General features: G+C 27.3%; 1 protein-coding gene across 1 annotated transcript in view; it reads right to left on the bottom strand.

Moving 5' to 3' along the window:
* LOC148227843 (protein Skeletor, isoforms D/E-like) overlaps nucleotides 1-25,227 on the bottom strand; it is a 35,748-nt gene extending 10,521 nt beyond the window's left edge. The window contains exons 1-7 of the mRNA XM_088202665.1: nucleotides 25,156-25,227; nucleotides 24,944-25,077; nucleotides 19,664-19,801; nucleotides 12,656-12,840; nucleotides 11,642-11,804; nucleotides 9,432-9,559; nucleotides 8,602-8,733 (exon numbers count right to left, since the gene is read on the bottom strand). Of these exons, the coding sequence (XP_088058791.1) occupies nucleotides 8,602-8,733; nucleotides 9,432-9,559; nucleotides 11,642-11,804; nucleotides 12,656-12,840; nucleotides 19,664-19,801; nucleotides 24,944-25,001 (804 nt within the window). The 5' untranslated portion in view covers nucleotides 25,002-25,077; nucleotides 25,156-25,227. The remainder of the gene's footprint in view (nucleotides 1-8,601; nucleotides 8,734-9,431; nucleotides 9,560-11,641; nucleotides 11,805-12,655; nucleotides 12,841-19,663; nucleotides 19,802-24,943; nucleotides 25,078-25,155) is intronic.
* Between the last annotated feature and the right edge of the window lie 1,745 nt (nucleotides 25,228-26,972).

Genomic DNA, 26,972 nt, shown 5'->3' with positions numbered 1-26,972 from the left:
GTTCTGAAAAAGAAAAAAATATACTAGTCCTATATTATCTATTCCATCAATTAAATCTGTAGTTTGATTCAAGTGAAGCTTAGAAAATGTTTTTATTATGACATTCAGAAACTAACTGAAATCATAACATATTTTAATCCCTGTCAAAAATATATTAGATTGATTGCAATATTTTGTAAATATTTTTTTTAAGCTTTTTTTCTAAAAATTAAAAAAAAAATATTATCTGAAAAAGTATATATCATCGTAAAGTAAAAAGCAAATAAAATTTATTTATAGAACATTAGTTGTCATAATAACTAAAGAAAAAAAATTGACGTTAAGGATATGTGATAGACTAAAACGAAATAGCAATACAAACGTTTTAGGTAATAAATAAATATTTGAATAACCATTTTAAGAAAAATATAAATAATTGTTTCTGTAAATTGGTTAACTACATAATTGCACTTCACAGGGCAAAATATCTGTTGTTTACTTTTAAAGTAATAATACGATCTTATGGATATATCTAGTTATTATAGGTCTGAAATCGTAAAATTATCTTGGGACACATAAGTTAAGTGAGCCACTTATCACTTTTTAAGGCAGTTAGAACAACTAAATGTGGTTATTGAACGATTAGATCAATAGACTTTGAATAAAATGAATTTAAATTATGACATGGAATGTTGACAGTATTTTCTCGTCTCGACAGACCCTCTGGTTGCGCTGTGAACTTTTAAGCGATAACGCAACTGAGTGTAACTGTAAACGGCGATTTGTTCTACCTCTGGACCGGCCAAGTGGGTCATGTCTTTCTCTGTATTTATATGGTCTAACAACGCGTTTTTTGAAAAATAATCTATGCTCATTATTGTCAAGTGGGACAGTTGTCCAACGATGGACGGGCGCCAATGGACTCTTTTGTGCCGGCACTGTCGAGTTAATTGGCCAACGTTACTAGTCAAATAGTGAAATGCATTCTTATATGTACAATATATGAGTAATTATTATGAATCATATGATTGCTTTAACAGCACTCAACTATTCGCAAAGCTCTTATCTAAAAAAACAAATTATGTAGAAATATACCACTTGATAATAAAACGAATTCTCTAAAAAAATTCTCAACAACAAAGAGCTCTACTTAAGATAAAACTCTAAAAATATCAAATTAAACAAACAAACATTTTTATGGTATACTAAAAAAATTAACTGAGTTTTTTGTCTTTATTAATTTTACTTTTTTTGTCATTATTAATTTACTTTTTTTTTTTCATTAATGAAAGTAGCTTAAAACATTATATTTTCGTTTGAGTTCGTTAGTCAACATAATCCATCTTGTTTTCATAAAAAAAAATATTTTAATATTCAATAAATATTTTAATTAAATTTTAAGAATCGCAAGAATTCGTAACTCCGTTAAAAAATTGATATCAAATTAAATTGCACTTTTTTGTCATTATTAACTTACATTTTTTTTGTTATTTATGTGAGTAGCAAAACTTCATATCAATATAAAACTTTTGTTCAAGTACGTTAGTCAATCTAATCCGCCATTTTGAATAATGGCTATTCAAAAAAATCATTACTTATAAAATAAAATGAAATGATAAAAACGTTTGATAGTATAAATCTAAAAAACAGTTTGTAAAAAATAAAAAATCGTAGCACCTATATAAAATGACGTAGAAAAATATTTTTACACACTTTTATGTACAGACTACAGAAATAAATTTTTGCGGTCTTTCCGGCTGGAATTTACTAAATTTACCTATCCATTATTGTTGATATAAGAAGAATCAAGTGATATGTTAAATGTATTTCTGAAAAAGTGACTTTGTGTAATATTTCATTTCCATTATTCAGAATCAGAAAGAAAATTATTACTTGAACAAATACATTTACTTAGTTTTAATCCTTATTCTCACATTCAGATTCCAAGTATAGCTTATCTTATCTTTGACTTGAAAATGAATTAAGCCATTGACAGCAAAAATTCGTTTAAAATTCACGACGACATAACCCTTTACATTTACATTTCATAATTTCATGCGACTCAAATACTCATTAATCTACAGCGTTGATATTGATTAATGGTTAATTCTACTTAATAAATATTTATTTCTACTTTTGTTGTTGCATATGAAATGTCGTTTTTATTAAAAAAATCTTCGATTATTGTATAAAGTCATTCAGATTTGTATTAATATAATGGTGTATATTTTCTGTCAAATGCTATTTAAAATATAATATTTTAAAGTTTTTTCCTAAAACGACATTTCATCTGCAACGATCCTTATATATTTGTGTTATGGGAATGTCTGTGATTGAGCTTTCGTCTTTTAAATATCTCTCCATCAATTAAAAACCATAACTTCCTTATATAGATCACAGTCGAGTTTGATGATGATGATGATGATGATGATGTGTTTTTGTATACATATTAAGTACGACCGCTCGGCGGCCACCGTTAACGATCACTGATGCGGAATAACTATAGTATTAACATAAATATGCGCGCACGTCGATTATCTCCTCATTATCATAAATTTACCGTTGTCCAACGCTGACAACGGGCTGAGTGTTCAAGAGTACTGAACGTACGGGTTCGCGTTCGGATTTCCGGAAAACCTACTGAACGACCTGCCCGACTGTTCACCAAGGTCAAGGTCAAACTTCGTTGGCACAATTTGGTAATTGGTTGGGAACTGATATGGTTTCGGGTGGACTTGGTGCGTCTGGTACAGAGGCACCGATCTGTACTGCTGGTACTGGACCGCCGGGGCCAAGTACTGTTGAGGCTGCTGTATCAAGACTTGAGCGTATTGCGGGGGATCTTGACGATAGTAGATCTCCATCGAAGGTTGGATGATGCTCTTGTGGCCGTAGTCCTTATGATCCCTCTGAAGCTGCTGATCTCTAGCCGGTTGGAAATTGTCAGCTCTCCTGTGTATGGCGGACGGAGCTACCGGGTAGAGCAGTTGGAAATTGGCGTCGTTGACGTTCAGCGGCGATTCGAACCTGCTGACTTGCTCCCGATTGGACGCAGGCTCTAGATTAGCTCCGTTTAGGAACCTCTGCGTCGGTGGCCTGTAAGTCGTCGGCCTTTCTTCGCTACCGTGCTGACCCTTGCGTTTTTGACTCTTGTTGCCCGAGGAGAAGGTTGGCTGGGCGTCGATTGTGGAGGAGACCAGCTCTTGGTTCCTTTTCTGTAACAACAGAAAAATTGATGACCTTCAGAGACTGGTGGCGATTGAGTTAGGCGGTTAGGACTGGGTGCATTCTAGGATTCAAGGGCACATGTTCGAACCTTGACCTGGGAGACTGATTATTACACAATTCGTGTTAGTAACAAGAAGCTTTTTTTTTAGTCACAAAGTTAAATATGGGACCTTCGGAAAGATTCGCATTCGAGCGTGCGGATTAGAAAGGAGATTTTCAACTTCTTGTGCATAATGAAGTTTCCTCATCTCTTCTTTGTTAGATTATTATTATTAAACACTCGTTGTATTGTGTTGTACGCTCATTAGGAATACGTTCCGGATTCGACACGTGCTTAAACAAGGTTAATGGACAAAACATAAAATCATTACATAATGTTGTCGTTCGAAAGTGACTCTTCACCTCTTTTTACAATTATTCTCACTGGCATATCACGCAACTTATACAATAAGTGCTTTGAAATTTATTCGCGTTGCTAATAATGATTCTATTATGAAAGCAAGAAGAAAAATTAAATTTTATATTGAGTTAAAACATTGAACATAAATGATAAATTCATTAAATAACCTCATTAACTCTATCAAATGTGTTAAAACATGCAACATTAGCTCATATATTAATAATTTAATAATTTATTAATTTTCTATAACAAATTATTATTCCCTTAGTAACAAATTGCAAGCTCAAAAGTAGCAGAAGTATTTAGACATAAAAATGGATCCGACTTAATATATTATATTTAATCAGATTTATTTTTATAAAATTGCTGAAAATGTACTATAATTTAAATATATATACTCGTATATGTAATCATCTAAAATCTTCCTAAATAAAAAATCGTATGAATCTAAAATATTTTCTATACTGATATTACGATTAGAGTTTCAAAATATTCAGATATAGATTAGTAAACAATAAAATATTCATAAATTCGAATACATACTTGCCAAAAATTATGATCCAATTTCCCCATGGACGAGCTAACTCGTACGTTTTAGTATTGATAGTGAACCAATTGATTCAAATACATGTGATATGGTATTTAGACTTTATATTATTTTTAGGAACTATGTAGAGTTTGACCTAACTTTTTTTACACATGCACATATTATGTATAAATACATTTTGGAAAGTTTTTTTTTCTAAAAAAACCAGTCATTATACAGTTAAATATAGAGTATATGCACACTTCTGTGTTATGAAAATTAGTACATGAATATCTAAACCATTTATTTAAATTTTTTAAATCAGTAGGAAATTAAACATTATTCGCATTGTCTGACTCTTAAAAGTGTAGATAGAAGCAGTGATGTTGCTAATCATTATTCATGGTCCTAAAGTGCAACTGAGAATATTTTTAAATAGTTTTTATTAGAATTGCCAAATATTCATAATATTCAAGTATACGAATTTCATATTGAAAACGATAAAATGTTCGAGTATAAATTTGTCAATCAGAAGTGTTTCATACTTTAAAAAAATTGAAGTGTCATTTTACTTATTTCTATTGCTAAAAATATGCTTAATAAATATTAAAATAATAAGCTACTTAAAGCAGACTTGAAATTAAATTCAAAATAAATAAAAAAAAGTGCAATACCAGCTTTTGAAAAAGTCCATAATTTATGGAATTTGACAGTTACAAAGTGTTTTTTCTGTTGTTTTGTTTTTCGGCTATTACCGCAAAACAAAAAAAGTATGTCTGCAGCGGTACATCAATAACAAATTGATTACCTGCGGCATTAAAATACACAAATACTTGAATAACACACATTTTTAGTGTTTTTAGAAATTGAAAAGTCAAAATATTCTACTATAAATATAGACTAATGCTTCAAAAATATCTTGTAGTATTTTAATTTATTTATTATACATATTATGTTTATTATACGTAATAATCAGCAAGATATACTATTTGTATAAGTCGGTGACTAACACTTGAAAGACCTGGGTTCGAATCCCATATTGATAGGAAATTTCACATATTGAATTTTATATGATTATTATTCGGAATCATCATCACTGATTTTCTTAATTATTTTTAATCTCGCAAATGAATATCGTGATGAACTTTTAAAATAAAATCGAGCTAGACTATGCATCTATTGATTTTTAGCTGTAATATTAGTCAATAATTAATAAAATAAATTTATATTATTTTTTAATTTTCCACTGTAAGCCCAATGCGTTATAAATGCTTAAATCTGTACCAACTAAGTAGGTCAATCAGATATGATGAATATAAATAATTATAAATTATTATGTGTATTTTAATTAATAGATATAATTTTGCAGATCAATAGATATACATAATAATAATGTATTTTTATTAATGAAATTTGAGTCCACTGCCGTGGCTCGAACCTGCAATATTTGGTTTACAAATCTGGATCGTATGGACCACGCTATTCTGATCTTATTTACTCTATCTGTCGGGTGTTTTATACTGACTTGCATGTATTTATTATGTCTCTTTAACGCATTGGGCTTACGCCTGTCAGGTTACAATGAATGTCTAAAATTTGTGTTTAATTGATATCAAATTACTCAATATCGACTAATATTGCTTCTCTGAATTATTTACAATCTATTTGAGAAACTGCTTCTCAAGCACCTAAAACCAATACTTGAAGCAGCAAGAATTTTGCTTTCGTGAAGTACACTTAAGTATAGAGTAAGTTCATGACATTATAATTGTATTGATAAATCATTTGAATGAAAAAATCTTGTATAATACGTAAATCACATTTCTGCATGTGATGGATGAACTTTTTGTAGTCTCATTGGAAACGTTGGATCTAAATAAAAACTTGAGAAGTATGTTGTAATAAAATACGAGAGATGTGTTCTAATGAAGGAGACTGATGGTTTAACAGTTATAATGTTAATAGAAAATTTAAACTTCTATTATAATGACACAAATGGTTCATTACTTACCAGTATTTTAACATACATTATATTTTATAATATTTTTTTTATTAATAAACATATAAAGCTGGGTTATAGACATAGTTAGTATGATTCATATTGTAATTAAATTTGTTTTAAAAGTTAATAAACAATAACTTTTTCAATATTTTTTTACAACTAACATAAATTTAAATAATTTATGTGATATTGACCTCTTCACGCTGGCATTTCACTTGACATTTTTCAACAAATCGACCATGCCAATTGCCTAAATTTTCCCATTGTTCCAGAGCTTAAATATTCGATGCAACAAATCATGTTTTATAGCGGCGCTGCACACTTTCACATACGTGTTTCGAATACGAATGCAAATGCGCCGTGTTTTTTTGCAACAGATTAGGATGAGAGAAAATTTTGCTTCAAAACGCGATTCCAATAGACACGGTCTAAAATTTCAGATTTAGACGTATTTTCACCCAATTAGACGGTATGCAACCAGTCACGATATTTCAATTAATTTAACTCCGTTAAATGTGTACACTCTGATTAATATGAGTGTCTGGCGCACGGGATTTATCTCGTTTGATGTGCCGTTAAGCGACAGGCGTCGAAAACTGACGGCACACGTTCCGGTCCGATTACACTGTACAATAATGTCTTGCCACAAAGATAAGATAACATTCTAGATAAAATGTTCAACTTATTTAAAACCGAATTTTTTGGGTTTATATTAAAACTATCTATATTTTACATATATTACTTCGTTAACTAAGTGATGTATGGAAAAGTCTCTCCCGGAGTAAGTTTGTTGTTGCCATAGGCAATTGTTTTTTTATAGCTACTGTCATCATATTAAGGGCTAGCTAAGGTTACATGCATTTTTTTACTAGAAATAAATATTATTTTTGATGTTATAATGGCATGTTTGTCGATCGTTCCCACTATGACAAGCACAGGACAATATTTTAATTGTTTATTATAAATTATGAATTATTGTCGTATGTAGTGTTTCTTGTTCCTCAAAACTGATCCAAATTTCTCAAGAAAACTCGAGACAAAATGTATTCTAATTGTAATTTATAGAGTCAGCCATAAAACATATATCGTCAAAATATGTTTTTATTTTATAATTAGAAATCCCTGTCGCTTTTTTAACTACCTGCTCTGAATGTAGCTATAAGTATTTTATCTAATATTATATTGATTCTTGTATTCTTAATTTAAAATAATATTTTAACTACCAACTTAAATCATTACTTGTTTTTATAAATGCAGTCATAAAAAAATTTTGAATACTTTTTTTTTATGATTTTAATTTATCGACAAAAGTTGCATTTTTCGTGTAATATAATTCTTAAAAAACCACAGTGTTGGTTTCATAAAAGAGTCTATACTAAAAAAGCACGTCAAGTTAAATTAAATATCACGGTTTTGCTTATTATCTTTGATTATAATGTTAAAGTCGTATTTTTTATTAAGGAGTAATAAATTGCAGTTTTACGATATTTACGTTTTAAGTTGTAATGCTTTAGTCATTGTGTATATAAGACAAATATTTATTATTGGGGAAAAAAATGATGTTTTATATTCATAGATAAGATAAAAGCAAAATTAATGAACTAAAGTCTATACCAAATGTTTTGAGGATTGAACAAAACTATTGTTTTGATCAAAACAATATAATATTCAATACGTTTCAGTAAAAAAATATTATTTTTTTAATAAATATTTACATTTATATTCAATCATATTTTACTAAAAATGATAAGCTCTCTATTTTTATATAAATATAGTATTTTTAATTTAAAAAATATTTTAACTGCCTTTACTTATCATTGTTTTAGAATTAGCTATAGTTTTATTGTAAAAAAGGTATATAAATGATGAAAATACATGAAATATTATATCAAGCATAATTTCCATTATATAACTGTATTAATAAAATATGTGTGAATTAGCAAATAATGATGAAAATAGATTTAATAGTTTATTAAGCATTATCCACATTAAGCAATTGCATTATCAAAATATAGGTTAATTAGCAAATGTCTTAATATCTGCAGACTACATTAAATGTTTTTGACGAATGACATAAAAATGAAAATAATCGGAGCATAATTTTACATTTAAAGAAGATTTGTGACAAACAAGATGAAGTGTAATACACACAAATATTTATTCTTCAAAGTCAGTTAGTGCTCGAAGATGTAGAATAGGAGATTCAATAATTGTAAAAAAAACTCTAATATAAAAATAGCCGTAATAAAAAATACTGATAAATTATCATTTTATTCCATAAAAATCCATAATTTTAATATCAGCTTTAAATCAATAAAAATATGCTATTAAAGCAAAAATGTTAAAATAAAATCGATGATATTAAAAAATGGTATAAGGAAAAACTATTGATACAGCTTTAAGTTTCTTGTCTTTGTGGCAAAAAAGTGCAAAATTGGTTAACAGTGCTTGATTTTTTCAGCTTACCTGTGGACTCACTCCCAGCATTTTCAAAGAGGGCGGCACGTTTGTGACCTCTGGAATTTGGATGTGTCCGAAATCGACGGTGAAAGCCTCGCACCATACACCAAAATGACCCATATCAAAAACAGTCAAGTCCTGTGAAGTAAACGTACAACCATTACAAGTAAGTAAAAGAGTTTTAAACATTTTTATTTTAATTTAGAGGTGCTGCATTTCACAGCTCCATAGTAAAACCGCTTATATAATTAACCCATTACATTTATGGTTTAACTAATTACTAATTGTCTGTATTTGGTTTAGTAAATCTAATAATAATATTATTCTTCATAATTTTTATTGTGTTGAATGTTGAACTGACTGATTATAGAAACAGAAAAACTGACTTATGCATTATCAAAGAAATTGTTTATAATTTATTTATAATCTCTTCTCTATTCTTAATATTTTCTTTCAACATCTTTCCAAAAATTCTGATTTTAATTGTAATTATTAATTGCCCTATATAGTATTTTTTTGAGTTGAGTTTTTCTTCTCATATGGTAAATTTTAATCTATAAATTAAAATCTTTGTATTTTAAAGATCTCAGTTAGGTATTATATCTTTTAAATAATTAAATATATTTTTTTTAAACTGTTAAAAGCAAACTTAACACGCAGTGTGAGACCTCCCATACTCCCACCACTCCCATATTCTCAACGCCACATATTATTATTTATATTTATATTGTATGTAAACACATGTTTTACAGAAACAAAAACATAATATACTTATGCAGTAGTATTTAGCAAATTCTAAGTTAACTGATTTTATTATTAAAAATGATCATGATTACCTGCGGTAATGTTAAAACGATTGTTTTGTGGTCGTATTTCCTCAATGGCGAAGTTTTTCCATTCTCGTCCGGAATTCTTATGCCTTGCGACGATGGTTTGCTACCTCTGCCAACCCAAAATTTAGCGTCTGCGAAACGTATAAGTTATTGTTAATTAAGCGAATGGGGAAAAACATGAAATGAATTATATGCATAGCATTCAGGCGTAGTGAATCTTGTAAGTGTATATATGTTTTTTGTGCCCACGCAAAAAATTCAAATGTAGCTTGAAATAATAGGTTTTCCTCGTGGATGAATCATTCTGATGCGTAGATGTTTTTTTCTTGTGATGGTAAAGATAATTTTAGTGTTATTCTAATATACATATGGCAAGGTCGTTTTATCTCTCGCCTACAGAGTGTTTAAAGTATTGGGATCTTTCATTTTTTTTACCATCAAATATCGGTAAAAAATTGATAATATATTAGAATTACTAGCACAATATAGTTGTGGTATAACATCCTTAAAAACATAGGTTTGAATCATATGTGAACACTAATCTAGTATTAATAATTACTAAAATACATATCACGGATTGACAAACTTTGATTTATTACTTACTTATTTGATTGTGTTTACCTCGTTGTAACGCATTGGTCTAATGTCTGTCATGAAGATTTATTCAAATGAACAAATAATTATTTATAATATACAATTAATAAATGTCACTTTGCAGCTGAATAAAAATTCTAGTCTTCTGCAGAATTTGAACCTGTAAATCTGGATTAGTTCAGCATCTTACAGATTATGCTTTTCTGGCATTTTAAAAAAGTAGGGATGTAATAAAATATTTTTCAATTTTATGATAATATATATATTTAATTGAATAAATAATTAATAATATTATACAATTAATAAATGTCACTTTGCAGCTGAATAAAAAATTCTAGTCTTCTGCGAAATTTGAACCTGTAAATCAGGATTAGTTCAGCACCTTACAGACTATGCTTTTTTGGCATTTTAAAAAGAAGGGATGGAATAAAAATATTGGTTAATTTTATGATAATATATATATTTAATTGAATAAATAATTATTAATATTATACAATTAATAAATGTCACTTTGCAGCCAAGTAAAAAAAATAGTCTTCTGCGGGATTTGAACCTGTGGACTCTGGATTAGTTCGGCACCTTACAGACTATGATTTTCTGGCATTTTAAAAAAATAGGAATGAAATAAAAATATTGTTCATTTTTATGATAATATATGTATATATTTGAGGTGTTATTTATGTCACTGTATGTGATGCGTATGTCATATTTAACGCGTAGTTTGATAGCCAATTATTGACGACGCATTTTGTCACACTCGGCAATTTTAATTTGTTATTTATTAATGATTTTAAGCAGTCGTATTTTTAATGTTTTTCGATAAAATGTATTGTGTTTTTTGCTGTGTAGGGTGCATTATTCGTATGTATTTAAATAAATATATAAATAATTCACTATATATTTTTCTAATAAAAAGTGAAAATTTTTCTGTAGTTAATCATAAGGGTCCAATTCTCTTGCATATAACGTACGATTGACTCTCTAAAAGTTGGATTATTACGGCTCTAAAATATTTCTCATCCATAGCCTAAGATATACTATATATTTTGAAGCATTGAATCTAAGGTGACATTTAAGAACTAATTCGACTGCACATTTCCGATTAATCATCTCGAGTAATGAAGAAGGCTTGCACGAATTTTCCATTATATTGAATAATGGTTCGAGAATCGTGAAGGTGAGGCCAGGACTAGCTCATGGGAGCGATACGTCAAGGTCGAGTCATCGGCACAACATCAAAGTGTGATTCACATTTTTTTTCAATCTTGATTCATCGTCAAATTGCGAATAAATCACCTGAAAGGTCATCAGTTGATTCAGTTTTTAACCCCTAAACCTCTTTGTAGAACGTTATTATTTGCTTGATCAAAATGAAAGATTGAGAGCCGCTGGCATATTACATATGTGTATTGTAAAACGGAATAAGACGTGTTTCGGTCGTGATCATTAGTAATGGTATTAAATTTAATAATCGCACTAGTCTAAACGGCCATGACTTCCTTTCTCTTCGATCATCCGTTGATATAAACACGAATATAAAAAATAGTAACCTTTTTCAATGTCCTGTGTGTATGTGAGTATACGTTTACTTTTATGGCATATTTACAACAAAAACTAACCTGGTGCTTCTCCGTCATAGCTGAAGTTGGGAATGAGCAAAGTTTGAGCGTCCACTATGACTATGGGATCGGATGAGACTTCATGGACTCCTGATAGTCCCGATATCTTCTGAGGCTTGGGATAGTCTAGGTTTTTCGGAATCTTCACATCTCCAAAGTTCACCTAAAATATTATAAAAAATATTTTATGAATTCAATGAGCATCTCTTATTTTTTATTTTCATTTTCTATCAACTGATATTTATTTAAATATAATAAAAAAATACTTTAATAAAATATACAACTAAAGTTTTATTGACTTATCGTTTATAATGTAATACAGTATCCTATTATGTTACATTCACTGTATTTGTCTGATTATTTCGACTTAAATTTTAACATTAAGTAACTAAATTATGCTATGTTTATAACTAACATCACAATAAAAAACAGAAATCATCTTGCTAATGAAAGAGGCAAATCGTAATTAATCAGAAAATTTTTGATATAATATTTTTCCTAAGACTTCATATTATATATTTTATAAAATTGCAAATTACAATACTAAACCATTTTCTACTTCCAATCTACTCCTATAAAAAATACACATAACTTATGAAACATTTCTTCTTATTGTTTTATAATGAAGCTTATGAAATATTCTTTTTTATTGCTCTGTAATTACCATTCACATTTGATAAAATGATTAAATAATGTAAAAATCATTATATTTAATACATGAATTACCAAAACTTTATAAAAAGTTTCGGTTCTTGGTTTTTTATTTTTGGCTGACTGTTGTTCTTGATATTTCCTATTTTATTTTAGCTTTTAATTGTAAAATATATATTACAAAATGCAAAATAGTTTTTATACGTATCGAAACGAACATTAACATCAAATTTACAATGACACATTTATGTTTTCGTTGCTATATAAAAAACTATAGATTTATTAACACACAAATACGTGGGAGTTTAATTCATAGCTTAAAATATGATCTATACTATAACTTATATATAAAATTATACTCACCGAAAATTCGTCGCACCATACCGAGAACCAGCGAATAGAATGGAACGTTTTCCCTTCTGGAAGACTTAGCGTAATATCCTTTTTCCTATATCTCTTCAACACTCCGGCCGATCCCTTTTCATCCCTTAATCTTATGGCTCCGTTGTTGGTCGGAGCTTTCGAGTTTCCCACGTAGAAGAAAGCAGCTAAATATAAAAATATATATATAATTTAGAACCATATCGATTAACGGTTATTTGTAGCAAAATTGCGCAACAACGAGTTCTCAGAAGACGACCGTTTCCCTTATAAGGAATTACCGTATAAATTATATATGTGTTACGTTTGAGTCGTTAGATCGGGAAAAAATTATGGAAAAAAGTTTCAGCATCTCACCATTCCTGTGGTCAAGGCAATGACCGTGATTAGAAAGTGACAGTTAGTTACATATTATGTTCGGTTCAAAAAAATCTTATTAATCTTAGTTGATAACAGGTTATGAAGTCGTATGTGAGAGCACGATATAATAAAAAATAGACATGTGATATTTTAGTAGAGATAATGCTAAAAGATCATTGCCAAAACTTTGATTTATGATTGCTTGTAAATAAATAAATTTTATTATATAATATAATTTATTTAAAACATGTGTGATGATTTTAAATTAAAATTATGTTTTTTTTTTCACAGAACATATTTTAATTTACAGGAAAAAAAATTAAAAATATACAAATCCACTATAGTATCGATAGAAAATAATTTATGTATTAATATTGTATATAATTTTTTTCCAATCAAATCATCTGTATATTTAAAATTATATAAAATTATTAATACGCCTATTTATTATTCATTTAGCGAATCAATCAGTGTCCTATATCTATAAGACATTTACTAGAATTCCATATCGATATTAGTGTTTTTAAAATTCATTTTGATTAGGTATTTCTAGATTTTTTAATCTCACAGATATCGTGATACAAAATTAAAATATAATCAAACTAGGTCTTTCATAATGATATTATTATCATTATAAACCGTGATAATAACAATTAAAATACATGTCACTATTTTTCAAACTGTTGATTGTGTTAACATGGTTGAACGAATTGCTCTTATGTCTATCATGTAGCAACGAAAGATTAACAAAAAATTTAAATTATATTTAATTCAATTAAAATTATCACATTTTTTCGTTTATTGAATCTTAAATATGTAAATAATTTAAGCACAACAGTTTTATACACTGAATTTTTACTTTACTGATCATTTTAAAATATTATTTATATTTGGAATTAAGATTAGCTTTAATAAATCATTTACTATTTGGCAATAATATTAAGCATCCTAAAATATTTTTTCTAGTTTTTTTAAAAGATATAATACTACAATTTTATTTGATAAGCGCATACGTAAATATTTATAAAAATGCCTCATATAAAGTGGGGTTTGGATCTCAATAAATTAGTCACATCTTATAGCTATTATAACACGTTTATTAGGAACTCTGATGATTGATAAAAAAGATATTTCATTTTCTATATATTTTTTTTAAATTTATTATTTGCCATTAAATAACATAGTCAGTTTTTTTAAAACATAAATGATACTTTAGTATTACATAGTTTTAGCAACTTTTTGTATAAACAGTCAAAAAATCTTTTATTGCCATTATAGAAAAACTAGTTTTCATTTAGTGTTATATTTCATGTATTATCTATTCAAAAAATTATGCTTCAATTTTCATACAAAAATATTTCAGAATCGATTCTTAAGAAGCAAAATAAAAATATATAATTTTGTTCTTTATTAATTTACAATTATGTTGAAAAACTTGCACCATTTAATTTAAAATAAGACACATAAAAAATACTGGCAATTTTGTATACTGACTAAAATCTGATCCAATTAAAATAAATATATATTTTTTATAATTGTATTTATAAAGAAAACATATTTATAAAAATATTGCTTTAACAGTTTACGTCTATTTTTTATATTTATTTTAATGTTTCTTTCTTAAATAATTTTAAGAAATAATCGCACTTTAATATAACTCTGATATTTTTTTTTAATTTCTGGAATTGTTTTTTACTTTTATTGAATTTGTTAATAGTTATATAACTGGAATATTTATTATTATATGAAATAAGTTCTTCACATATTACAATTTTATTTTTGAGCATCTAGAAAAATTCATTTATACTGTTTTTTTAAATTAATTTTTAATAATTTTTATTTTGCCTTAATAATATTTATTTTAATCAGCTTTAAATAACAACCAAGGCTTTTTTACTCAATTTTTTTAGAATTTCAAGTATTGCTTGAAAAGAATTTGTTACAAAAAAATGAGATCTTCTAAAATATTGCTTAGTTAATAAATAATATCTTTCGTGTATTTTTCTAAAGAATAAAAATGTATATTTGTCATTTCATCTCATATAGTATCGAGTGATTATGTATTAAAAATATTTGTATAATTCCCAATTGCAAAAACTCTATATAATATGAAATATTATTAAATACAATTTCATTTCCCTTAGTATTATAAAGGTAAAACTAGTTTAAAGTTAGAAGCTCATAAATTTTATTTAGAAAGTTCTCAAACATTTTTACATGATTCTTCCTTACTTGCCAACATTTTTTCTTCAAAAAAGTATCTTTAGAGAATATAGAAATATAATTAGTTGATTATTAATTACTTTTTATTTGTATTTATATACATATATTACAAATATATACGTACAAATGAAACCTATATCTGTATTATTATACCTTATTTATTTATTTATAGTTTCACATTCATTAAAAGGTTTTATAAATTATACATATTTTTACAAAATAAATTCATACATAATATAATTAAAATCACATAAAAAAGTTCATCAATTGAACCAAAGTTCATCAATTCAACGGTCAAAAAGTTTTTAGCAAAATTTACAAATAAATTTAAATATTTGCTATTAAATTAAAAACTGTGAAAATGTGATATTCAAAGACGAATTTAAACGTCTAAGACAAATATAAAATTAAGAAAAATATTCACCATGAATGAGAAAGATTAAAATTATCCGTCGCAAAAGACACAATAAAGGATAATACGTGCATTCGGGATTTTCATTCAAATGGCCGTTCCTAATCTGGTCAAGCAGTCAATGACAATCTATTCTCAACGAAAAACTTTCCACTCTCAGATAATCGGCTGTTCCACCGAAAGGGGCGAAAATTAAAATCTGACTTTCTATGATACTTCTACTGACGTTCACACTTGAACATCTAAATCAAACTTAAGCAATAGGAAATAGAAGATTCGTTCTCAAATCCTTATGATCAACGATTCGCTTAATATTGATGGTCTTTAGGCGTTACTATCTATGCTGAGACGGAAATTTCAAAAGCTTGGACCCAGTAAGTCCGTACAAACTTTTACCAAGAGAAGGCTAACCTAATGACAGAAGACGCCGCTTCTCTCTTTGCATTCTCTGGTCTAGCTCACGTCTGAAATCCAGAGTTGAAGCTTACGGACGCTTTTAGGAAGTGTCCGTAAGCTTCAACTCTGCTTTCACATACAAATTGTACGTGACGATCTTAATTGTAGCACAAAAATGAACAATAAACTTAGACTAAAAAACGAAATAAAATACCATTGACACGAAGGTATATTTAATTACATGTTATTATATTATATATTATTTTATGGAGTATTGTTGCTTTGTAGATTAACAAAATAAATATTAAAAGCTCAGTGATAGATGCGTGTCAAAGTCAATAGCACGATTTCTGATTATAACAAAACTTTCACTAAAAAAATCCGTAGAATCTAAAGTAAATTAAAATTTGTAAATTGTATATGAAAAGTAGGTAAAGAATACAAATAGTCGCAATCTTTTGGATTTTTTATTTTTATAGTCTAGTACCAAATTCGGGGAAAAGTATATGATTGCAACTTGTACAGATCATAAAAAATGCTAATCTGTTTATAATTATTATTAAATGTATATATTATTCGAGTTGAATACATGAAAAATAATAACACAAAAAATTGAACCGGTTTGACGGCCGACCGCTCGTTTGTCTCTTTTTGCTCCAGGTTACAATTTATTAATATTTCAAGATCAAACAACGCAGATGATCTATCGGTAATTATTTTATCAAAAATGATTGCACAGTTCACACACGATACGTTCCGAACGATCGTTATTATAAAGAGAAAGGATGTCGATCGATCGATGAATATTTATGTGTACTATGTTTTTATAGTGTATAAATAAATAATAAAAGTTTCGATTTCGCGCTATGTAAACACGATGCAAATATGCGAAAATGTGTGTTTGTTACGTTTTAGACGCCGCATAATGAGATGTTCACAATAAAAATTTACATTCCGAATGGGATTTTATATCGAATAATATACTTAAAATTCTTTTGTACGATAGAGAACGGATGTCGGTGACCAGGTCATAATATGAAAGAGTATCCATTATGCTAAGAGGCTGTGGCGCCAAAGAGATCAAACTAATTCAATTAATGGTGGCTTTTCATCTAAACCTGTTGTGCTAAAGCCGATGAGGAATTTGCACGGTAATGGAACAAATACGAGGGATGCTCGATTAGTATTATAAATATAAAGAGATTTGAGAGATCCTGTAACTGATATTAATGAAGTATTATTACTTATTAAATTAAAATATGACAGAGAGAGAGAGAGCAATGTTGAAGCTAAAAAATATTTAGAGTAATTAAATTATTGCTTTTCATTATATTTTTAAGAAGCTCTAACTAAAAAAGTTAGTGATAAAGAGACTGAAAATCTTCACATTTAAATGTAATGAAAAAAAAAATATTTAGTGTACCTTGAAATTTTAATAGAAAAGAATATTAAAAATATAAATTGGAAGTACATAAACGTCATTTTCAGTTCTTCATAAATATATTGTGAAAAAAAGGGATAATATAAAAAAAACTAGAAAGTCAATGAGAAGGAACAAAAGTTTTCTTTTAATTCCTTGAATCTGTAGAATGTTTGGAGAGTAAAAAATAATCACAAAAATAATAAATTTGATCATAATAATAAATAAATACCATATCCATTTTTTATTACCTCAGAATGTTAATGGTAATCAGAATCCAATAAAATATGTTAAACCTAAGAATTGATCGTCATTGTAAATAATGCAATATAAATTATATATTTAGCTAGCAATATAATACGTGACTAAATACATACGATATTTTAAATGTTTTATGTTATTTTTTAAACTTTAATGATGACATGACCTCAAAATCCATTCAGTAATATACATAGTTTTTGTTGGCTTTACGAGACCCTTAAGAAAATATTTGTAGCTTAGGTCATATTTATATATTCCCATATATAATTATGACCGTCCCTATATAAAAAAATATTTAATTTTGCTCTTCACTGCATTTTAGCATTTATCTTAAAATTATGAAAAACATACAGAACCCTTTGTAAATCAGATCCAAGTGATATATTTGTTTTATTTCTGATTAAATTACAAAATTCAATATTTTGTATATGTATTTATATATAATAATATATATGTAAAATAATTTATTTAATATCTATATAATCTGTTCTTATAAGATACAACAATATTCAAATCATTGATAAATAAATATGATTAAAATTCTAATTATGAATAAACTATAACTCATTTTCAAAGAGTTGATACTTGTTACTATAACACTTATTTTTTTCTAAAATAAAACACATTTTATATATAAAATAAAAATGTATTTTATTTTATAAAAACAATATTCAAGGAGTTTAAAAATAAATTAGATGAAAATAATACTTTGTAAATTAAATTATGAATAATAAACAAACCATATTTTCCACTTCTATTAAATATATAAGACTCATTGTTATTTTTTAATGGGTTATGACTTGTTACTATTTTAAGAGTATATTTATATAATATTAAAGTAGTGAGATATTTATTTAGTAAAACATGTATCTGATTTTATTAAATACAATTATATTTGAGCAATTTTAAATTAGAGATATTATAAGTATAGTTTTTAAAATAAATTATAAATAATCTTTTTTTATTTTTTATTCATATCAAATATTTTCTAATTAAAATCTAAAATAGCTTATTATTAAAAAAATAATACTAAATATGAGCAACTTGCTTCATGTGAATTATTCATCACGATATTCATCCGTGAGATTAGGAAAATCTTTGCTGATCGATCAGAATCATAATTATATAATAATTATTAATTCCGGTCTCCCAGACACAAATAAATTAAAAAGGCTTACTTCCATATCGGATATGAACTCAGGTCTATCGTTCTGGTTTATAAACTATATTTTTCATATGTATTAAATATATATAACTCGTATTACTTAGACTATATTTATATATAATAAAAAATGTGTCTGCTTCAATAAAATACAACATTATTCTTATATATATTTTGTTAAAAAATTTATTATTATATATTTTATATAAATATATTATAATAAATATATATAACTCTTCGTTATTTTTAAGGTGTTGTTACTGTTTTATATTTAAAGGTTAGTAAATAATTTATATATAATAATACTAATACACAAACATATTATAGTTTCAATCGATAAATCCGTATTTAATTTTTATTGTACATCTTTTGTAAATATAATTCAATATTTAACAATTCAATATGAATTACACAATAACTCTATATAAATGTATCTAGAACTGGTTCTAATTTTGCAACACTAAACCATTAATTTAAATAATGTACTCATTGTACTCTTGCTATAATATATTAATCTTTAAACAACGGATTAATTCATATTAATTTTATAAACTTGCTATGCATATTTACACTTTAGAATTTCGAAAGTAGGATGAAAGTGAGCCAGTAGCTTTCAATGTTTTCATGTGTGTTTAATAGATAATCTACATTAAAGCGAGATTGGACTGTTAATAAACGCGGTCGACTTTAAACGGTTACAATATTATTTATGGAGCCGATGGGTCATAAACGTTTCAATATAAATAACATTCTCACCTGGTCCTTCTCCATCGTACGTAAAGTCCTTGATGAACAGAGTCCTTCCATCCACTGCATAGACATGTCCGGAGACTCCATGGTGAAACTCTGAGAGCTTACCCAGAGACTTTCCGAAATAAGCGCCAGCTGCCTCGCCTGAGAGAAAAAAGTCGAATTCAAAAATTAGTAATCTAGTTAAATGAGCGTGATTATGCTAAAGTCACGCCATCGTTTAAATGCATGAATGGCCTGAAAGCAGAAATCGTCACATGGCATCCGAAGAAAGTGACAATGAATCGACATTATCATAATGGCCTCGAAACACGATAAACTCTAAACTGCCCCAATTGTCTACAGCTTCAGAAACTTTATCACACTTCCACTTCTCTTAAATCAAATATTGATTTTACAATCGAAAACTGGTTGTGGCCATACAAGGTCACCAAACAGAACTGTTGAATGCATCTAGTCATATTATGTAATATCATGCCGATTTTTTGATAATTGTCCATAAAAAAACAGTAATGTTTGAACTATTAAATAGTAATCGCAATATATTACTACTTTTACCGATATGTCAATTAATTTGCAATCATCGATGTCGAAATCAATTAAAGTTGGCCACAAATAGAATGCGTATAAATAGACGACTTGACAAAATCTACTTTGTGTTGGCAATGCGCGAATTAATAATCGATTTGCTAACATTGGCACTTGACACATTAAATGTGTTTCGAAACATAGTAAAAATTTATGAGATCTTTCTTAATGTAAAAAGTGCTCTTCTTAGTTTTTTTTGCTATAGTTTCCCTTCAAAATGAATCACTTTTTTATCTGCTTTGTGTTTCACTTTTATGTTCTGCTTTCTTACCACTGACACCATAGCTATATCTTCTCATATTTTTTTTAATAATAAATTTAAAGCTTATATTCCTTTTGATTTAAATATTTTGAATCCCAGTACTAGAGAATGATTGATCATGAAATAACTTTAACAGAATTACTAATGCTTGATAAAAAAAATTAATATTAATTTCGACTACCAATTTTCCTCTAAAATTAAATAATTTATACTTAAAACATAGAGTAAAATCTCTGTTAAAAAACTACTATTTTTTATTAATTATGTTTTCAATTTTGCTAATCGTATAAACAATCCTAATAATGATTACAAACTAGATCTATTTAGAAGAATTGGATAATGCATATTCGATAAAAAGCTGTCATAATTATTTTGACTAAACTGTACTTTAAAAAAAAATTTTTTTTTTTTGATGTATTTCTAATCTCAATACAAATTAATGAATCAATGACTAAATAATTGTAGAATATTTTACTTGATAATAAATAATTTATACTTAAGTTACAAATACTGCTAATTTTATTCCTAGGCTATACACTACAAATTATCCCTAATATAAAAAATATTATTCTATATAGTATTCAATATTCAACCTAATTTTAATTTTGTCATGTTTATATCTCGTGTTTTAAATATTTTTAATCTTATTTCTACAGAATGATTGAATCTAGATAAAAAAATCAGTTTTGTTCCATATGTTTAAAATATTATTATTATTATTACTAGATGTTCTCAGAATTAACTAAAATTTCTTATATTAAAATATTTTTAATCTTAAACAAAAAAAAAAATGTCTTCAAAAGAACCTTTTATATTTATTTTGAACACAATTCAGCTCAAAATGAAATAAATTAATACTTTACAACATAAAGTTCTTTCTTAATATATAAATTAGTAACTTTTATTCCTTATATTTTGAATATTTCTAATTTAAATACTAAAAAATGATTTAGTACTTAATCACCTATGCAAATTTGACTAGTACTTGATACAAAACTTTCGAGTAAAAAAAATATATCTCACCACACAATTTTTGTTTTAAATATCTTTAATAATATTACTAAAATAAGATTAATTACTAATAAAAAAAATCCTATTTATTTTGATTAAAAATTTGCTTCAATATGAAATATTTTATTATATTATCATAAATTTGATAGTTTTTATTCCTAAAAAATTGCTAACTTTAATAATAAAAAAGTATTGATTTTAAAAAAAATACTTGCTAAGAACCTTTTATATTTATTTCAATAACGAATTCGTTTTATTGTAAAATAAATTAAGCTTTAACACATAAAGTTCATTATAATATTAAAAGCTCGTTATTTTTATTCTTTATATTTTAAATATTGTTAATCTTATTACTATTTACTAATAGTCAATAAAAACATACATATTAATTTTTAATATAAATTCGACCTTTTATCAAAAAATTTATTCTTAAATTAAAATCAGTGACTTTCATTATTTATATTTTTAATATTACTGATCTTACTGTTGGATCAGTGTTAGTTCTTAAAACAATTAGTTAATACGTAAACAAATTAGCCCTAATATTAAATAATTTATAAATCTGTCATTTTTTTTTTTTATTTTTTAAACAATACTAGATTTATTTATAATAATTTACTAATACTCTAAATTAACATGAAATAACTTATAAAAAATACCATACAATTCATTCTTAAAATATACGTAGGTTTTTATTTTTTATTTTTGAAATATTATTTTTTTATCAAAGAATAATTATTTATTAGAATATTTTACTTATGCTTGATCTTTCATATTAATTCTTAAAGAATAAATTAGGAATGTATAGTAGAAGCTTAAATTTGAAATCATATTATAAATGATTTTTACTTCTTTTCAGCTCTATTAATAAAACATTTCTATGCCTCCATATTGAAAAAGCCAAAATTTTGATACAACTTATGTAAATACGTTTTAGATATAATTCGCTAATTATTTTATTTAAATTTCACAAAATCAAACATACTTTACTGTAAAGTTAATAAAAAATATTTATAACACGTATGTACATATAAAAATATTACCCCAATATTTACTTTCAATGCTTTTTATTATACAGAAACCACTTGAACTCTATTTTTTGAACAAGTGTATCATTTTCTACGTTTTTCATATAATTTTAATTTACGATAACCTATTAAAGATTGAATTAATTAATCGTTATTTACTTAACTGCTATATCAAAATATATAAATTATTTAGAGCAGTTAAATAAATACTTTTCAATGTGAGCGTTGACCAAAATGATTTAGTTAATTGCCAGTTTCTATAATATAACATAAATTTATATAAATTTTTCGATTAATATGCATTAGAAACATCAATTATTGTAATTCATAGCTTTAAATTATTTTTTTAATACGTTGCTGATACATATGTTTAATGAGTGTATGCATATATGGGTGAAAGTCGATCTGAACTGCCTAAAAGCGAAAGCTGCACAAAATAATTAACTGGCTGCCATACGTCTTTGCGTCTTAGAAAAAAATTGTCGCAGGCGCGTTTCCAAAAAGTATCTCAAGTTCTGCGAAAGATTTTGTTCATAGAATTGACGTGGAATTCCTGAGCTAGCTGACACAGTTTACGGACCACGATCAAGTCAATCTTGGTTATCTCCACTTCGTTTCGGCTCTCTGGTGCTGTTCAACATCTTGAACGATTTTACAGTTATCTCGGCGCCGACGAGAGAAACCAGTCCAGTCAGAAGGCAAAGAACTACCTTCCGATTTATTGCTACACTAAAACACCCATCTTGCAAGATTGACCCGCGCCATTTACATACACAACAAAGTGCAAATGTTATATACACAAACGGGTTTGAGTCGAAAGATGCAGCCGAGATTTTTTTGAGATGAACGAAAAAAACACACACACAGCATCCACACACAAAAGGTTTAATAATCGCGTTGCATAACGCAAAAATGAAAGGAAGAGAAAGGGAAGTCTTCGAACGTTGAGCAACCTTAATTATATAGACAACAATCGATACTTTGAGAAGCTCGGATCTACGTTTAATTAACGATTGAATCAAGAGATTATTGTAATTTATAGATTGAAAATCTAATGCAATTAAATATTATATTTTCTTATTAATGGCAAGCTATTTATATATTTATGTACAAGTTAACTCAAATTTAGAACATGTATAGTATCGTTTTACATAAATTACATTATATGCATTTGAAAACATTCATCTTGTGTTCGATGCTCATAAATTAATTCAATCCGGCCTTGCGTTCTAAATGTTTAATGTGAAAAAAATCCGGTGACCTTTTCACTTATTCGATCATAATCACTTAACTGTCAACACACACAGTTAATTGGTAAGCAATCATTTGATTTTCCACAATTACACAACTCGATATATATTCCAGTTTCGTAGAAAGCTTTACGTAACAAAATTATACGTGTAACTTAAAAGATTAACTACGGAAGTTCATCTGAATAAGTGATTAAATCGATATAATAATTATATACCGGATGACTTGTATCAGGATTTTAATTCCATCACTCACCTGATTCATATTTTTTTAAGTGTAAAATACACTAGTTTTATCCGCATAAAATTAGCAATATATTTTTTCAATAATAATTTAAGACATCTAGCAATATAATTTTACTATAAATTTAGTTCTCTATATTTTGGGATATATTGAAAATATTTCTATAATTGTTTCACCATCACGTTCATATACAAATATTAGTTTTTCGTTGATTTATTCGATATTTATGCTTAAAACAGCAGTAATAGATTTTTAATTAAAACTCAAAAAATAATGAAATCATAGAATCCATTTTTTACTATGTTACTCTCTAAAGTTTAAATATTATTATTATGAAATAGTAATAAAAATACACATAGCTGTGAATGTCGTAAATAAACTCATGGTCTATAATAAAATATATTTTAAAAGTTTCATCTCATAAATTATATTTTAATAGTCTCAAACGTGAACCGAATTAAAATTGACTTAGTAAGTTAAACTATTTTAAAAAATTAAACATTTATTTTTAAATTAGTATTTATATAAATTCGTACACATTTGTGCTAAAACCTAATGATAATAAAGTAAAAAAATATTTTAAAAATGGAGAACGCTACTGGTACTTAATTTAGAAAGCGCAGCAATTCAATGCAGCTGCAAAAAATCCCTTATTCCTCATTTTATATTATTATTTAATAGTAATATATATTTTTGTAAGAAAAATTAAATTTTAATATCAATAACTGATATTTTTAAATCAAAACATAAAATCACTACATCTAATTAATTTCATAAAAAAATATATATTCTGTCAATGTACATAATTCATAAATCTCTGTCGGCTCATTTTAATATACATATAAATATTCCGTCATCCACCCGAATTCATACTTAAAAATATATAAATAAAATAATGAATACCTGAATATATGATATTCCATACGAAGCACGCTCCGAACCACAGCACCGTATATTTCATTTTAAATTAATATTTACAGTACAATATCAAAACAAATTCACTGATTTATAGTTTATAGACACATAATAATTTGAGCCTGCAATGCAAAAAAAATAGATTGAATTGAATTGAAAAACGACATAAGTCAACTAATCGATCGAATCTAAGCTTGTACAGTGTGCTTTTTCTCTTGCGGAGCTTTGGCTGGCTCACCTCTCTCCGGCGAAGGCTGTGTGCAGACTGCGCTAAGGTAAGAGTCTGCTTACCTACTTATGACGGCAGGTCTTTCTCTTACCTCGGCAGTCTCGTGCAAACAACTGCTGATGGCTATAATGGATCTGTTCCACAATCCGGTGCTTAATCTGCCGATTCGTCCGAGGAATGCTCCGTCATGATACTATTACCATTACCGCTGAGTTTTTCTCAGAAACTCGTTCTTCCGCTCAGGAATTCGAAGCAATTGTTGTTCGGGGCTGACCTTTAGACGTGACATAATGACGATTAATGTACAGTAAAGCGTCCTTCTTCTTAGGGTGCTTTATTATTTTATAGATGGTAGTTGACTCAACAGATAGTGGTTTCCCGTTGTGATCGAAATGATAACATCGCACCGTCGTATAATTTCCATTTACCGAAGGACTGTTCTACTATCCTACTCTTAATTTAATAAAAGAAATATGATGCGTTGATAATATTAAAGGCCATGAGGTTTTTATTATTTATATGTCATTCGAACAAAATAAAAAAGATATCAACCCATCTAGAAAGTAAAGCCACACATGTATATTCTAGAAATCTAGTGACTAAATAATTGTACTAATATTTGAAACCTTTGATTGTAAACTATACATTTTACCTTACGCATAATACTATTGTTCTTCTATCCTTCGGTTATCAATCGCCGGAGTGGTGATTTTAGGCTTGAATATATGTATAATATGTCTCTAAAGCGATGAAATTGACTCGCAAACATCTTCATCTAGGCTTATCTGGAAGATGTCCATTCATTAAAAGTCAAATTAAATGCTTTATTAAACGTATAGGGGGTGCTCGGTAGTTCTATACGATACTAAAAATTTAATCTTTAAAACCAAGCAGTTAAGAACGTTAATTCTTCTGAAAGTCTCAAAATGACTCGTATGGGGGTCCGATCGAACTGATACATCGCTTGTTTTGAAGCAAAAAACTATTTTTTTTATATTTTATTTGGATGTAGTTTAGGCTTCTAAATGTTTCGTGTTTAGCAATCTTTTCGTTAAAATTTAAACCTACTGAGTTACGATCGTTTAAATTTTTATACTTGTCGCCATTTTGCAAAAAATTGACACATTGGATTTTGCTAACAAACATACACATGGTGCTTAAGAATTCTATACTGTCACAAAAATTGCAATTTAAATATGTATAAATAAGCTCACACTGACCTTAACTATATTGCAAATCTTATGAGCGTATGTATGGTGGGTCGATCGACTCATAACACTAAACGTGTTTTGAAAAAAAAAACTTTTTTATTTAATTTTTAATTTTTTTAACGGTATCGTAAGTATATTTGAAAGCTCTATTTCGTATCAAAAATTCAAGTCAATATCTTAAATAGGAACCGAATACGAGCGTTAACTATATGCCGAGTCGCATAAAAGCTCGTTCGGGGTCCCGGTCAATATACCGTAAGACTCAGTTTTTATTAAAAAAAAATAATTAAAAATTGTTTTTTATTGCAAATTAAGTTTCTAAACACTTTTTGCATAGGACATTTTGCAGTAGGATTTTATTTTGCAAAGTTATGACACTTTTAATTTTTACATTGGCCGCCATTTTGTAAAAAAAAATTATATATTTTTTCATACAAAACGTATAGGGGGTGCCTGGTAGTTCTATACGATACTAAAAATTTAATTTTTAATTTTTAAAACCAAGCAGTTAAGAGCCTTAACTCTTCTGAAAGTCTCAAAATGGTTCGTATGGGGGTCCGATCGAACTGATACATCG

The sequence above is a fragment of the Plectrocnemia conspersa genome, unplaced genomic scaffold, assembly GCF_051122295.1.
Source record: "Plectrocnemia conspersa isolate PC_06_02 unplaced genomic scaffold, ASM5112229v1 ptg000013l, whole genome shotgun sequence".
NCBI lineage: Eukaryota > Metazoa > Arthropoda > Insecta > Trichoptera > Polycentropodidae > Plectrocnemia > Plectrocnemia conspersa.
Note: the sequence above shows the minus strand (reverse complement) of the source record. Positions and strands in the feature narration are given on the sequence as shown.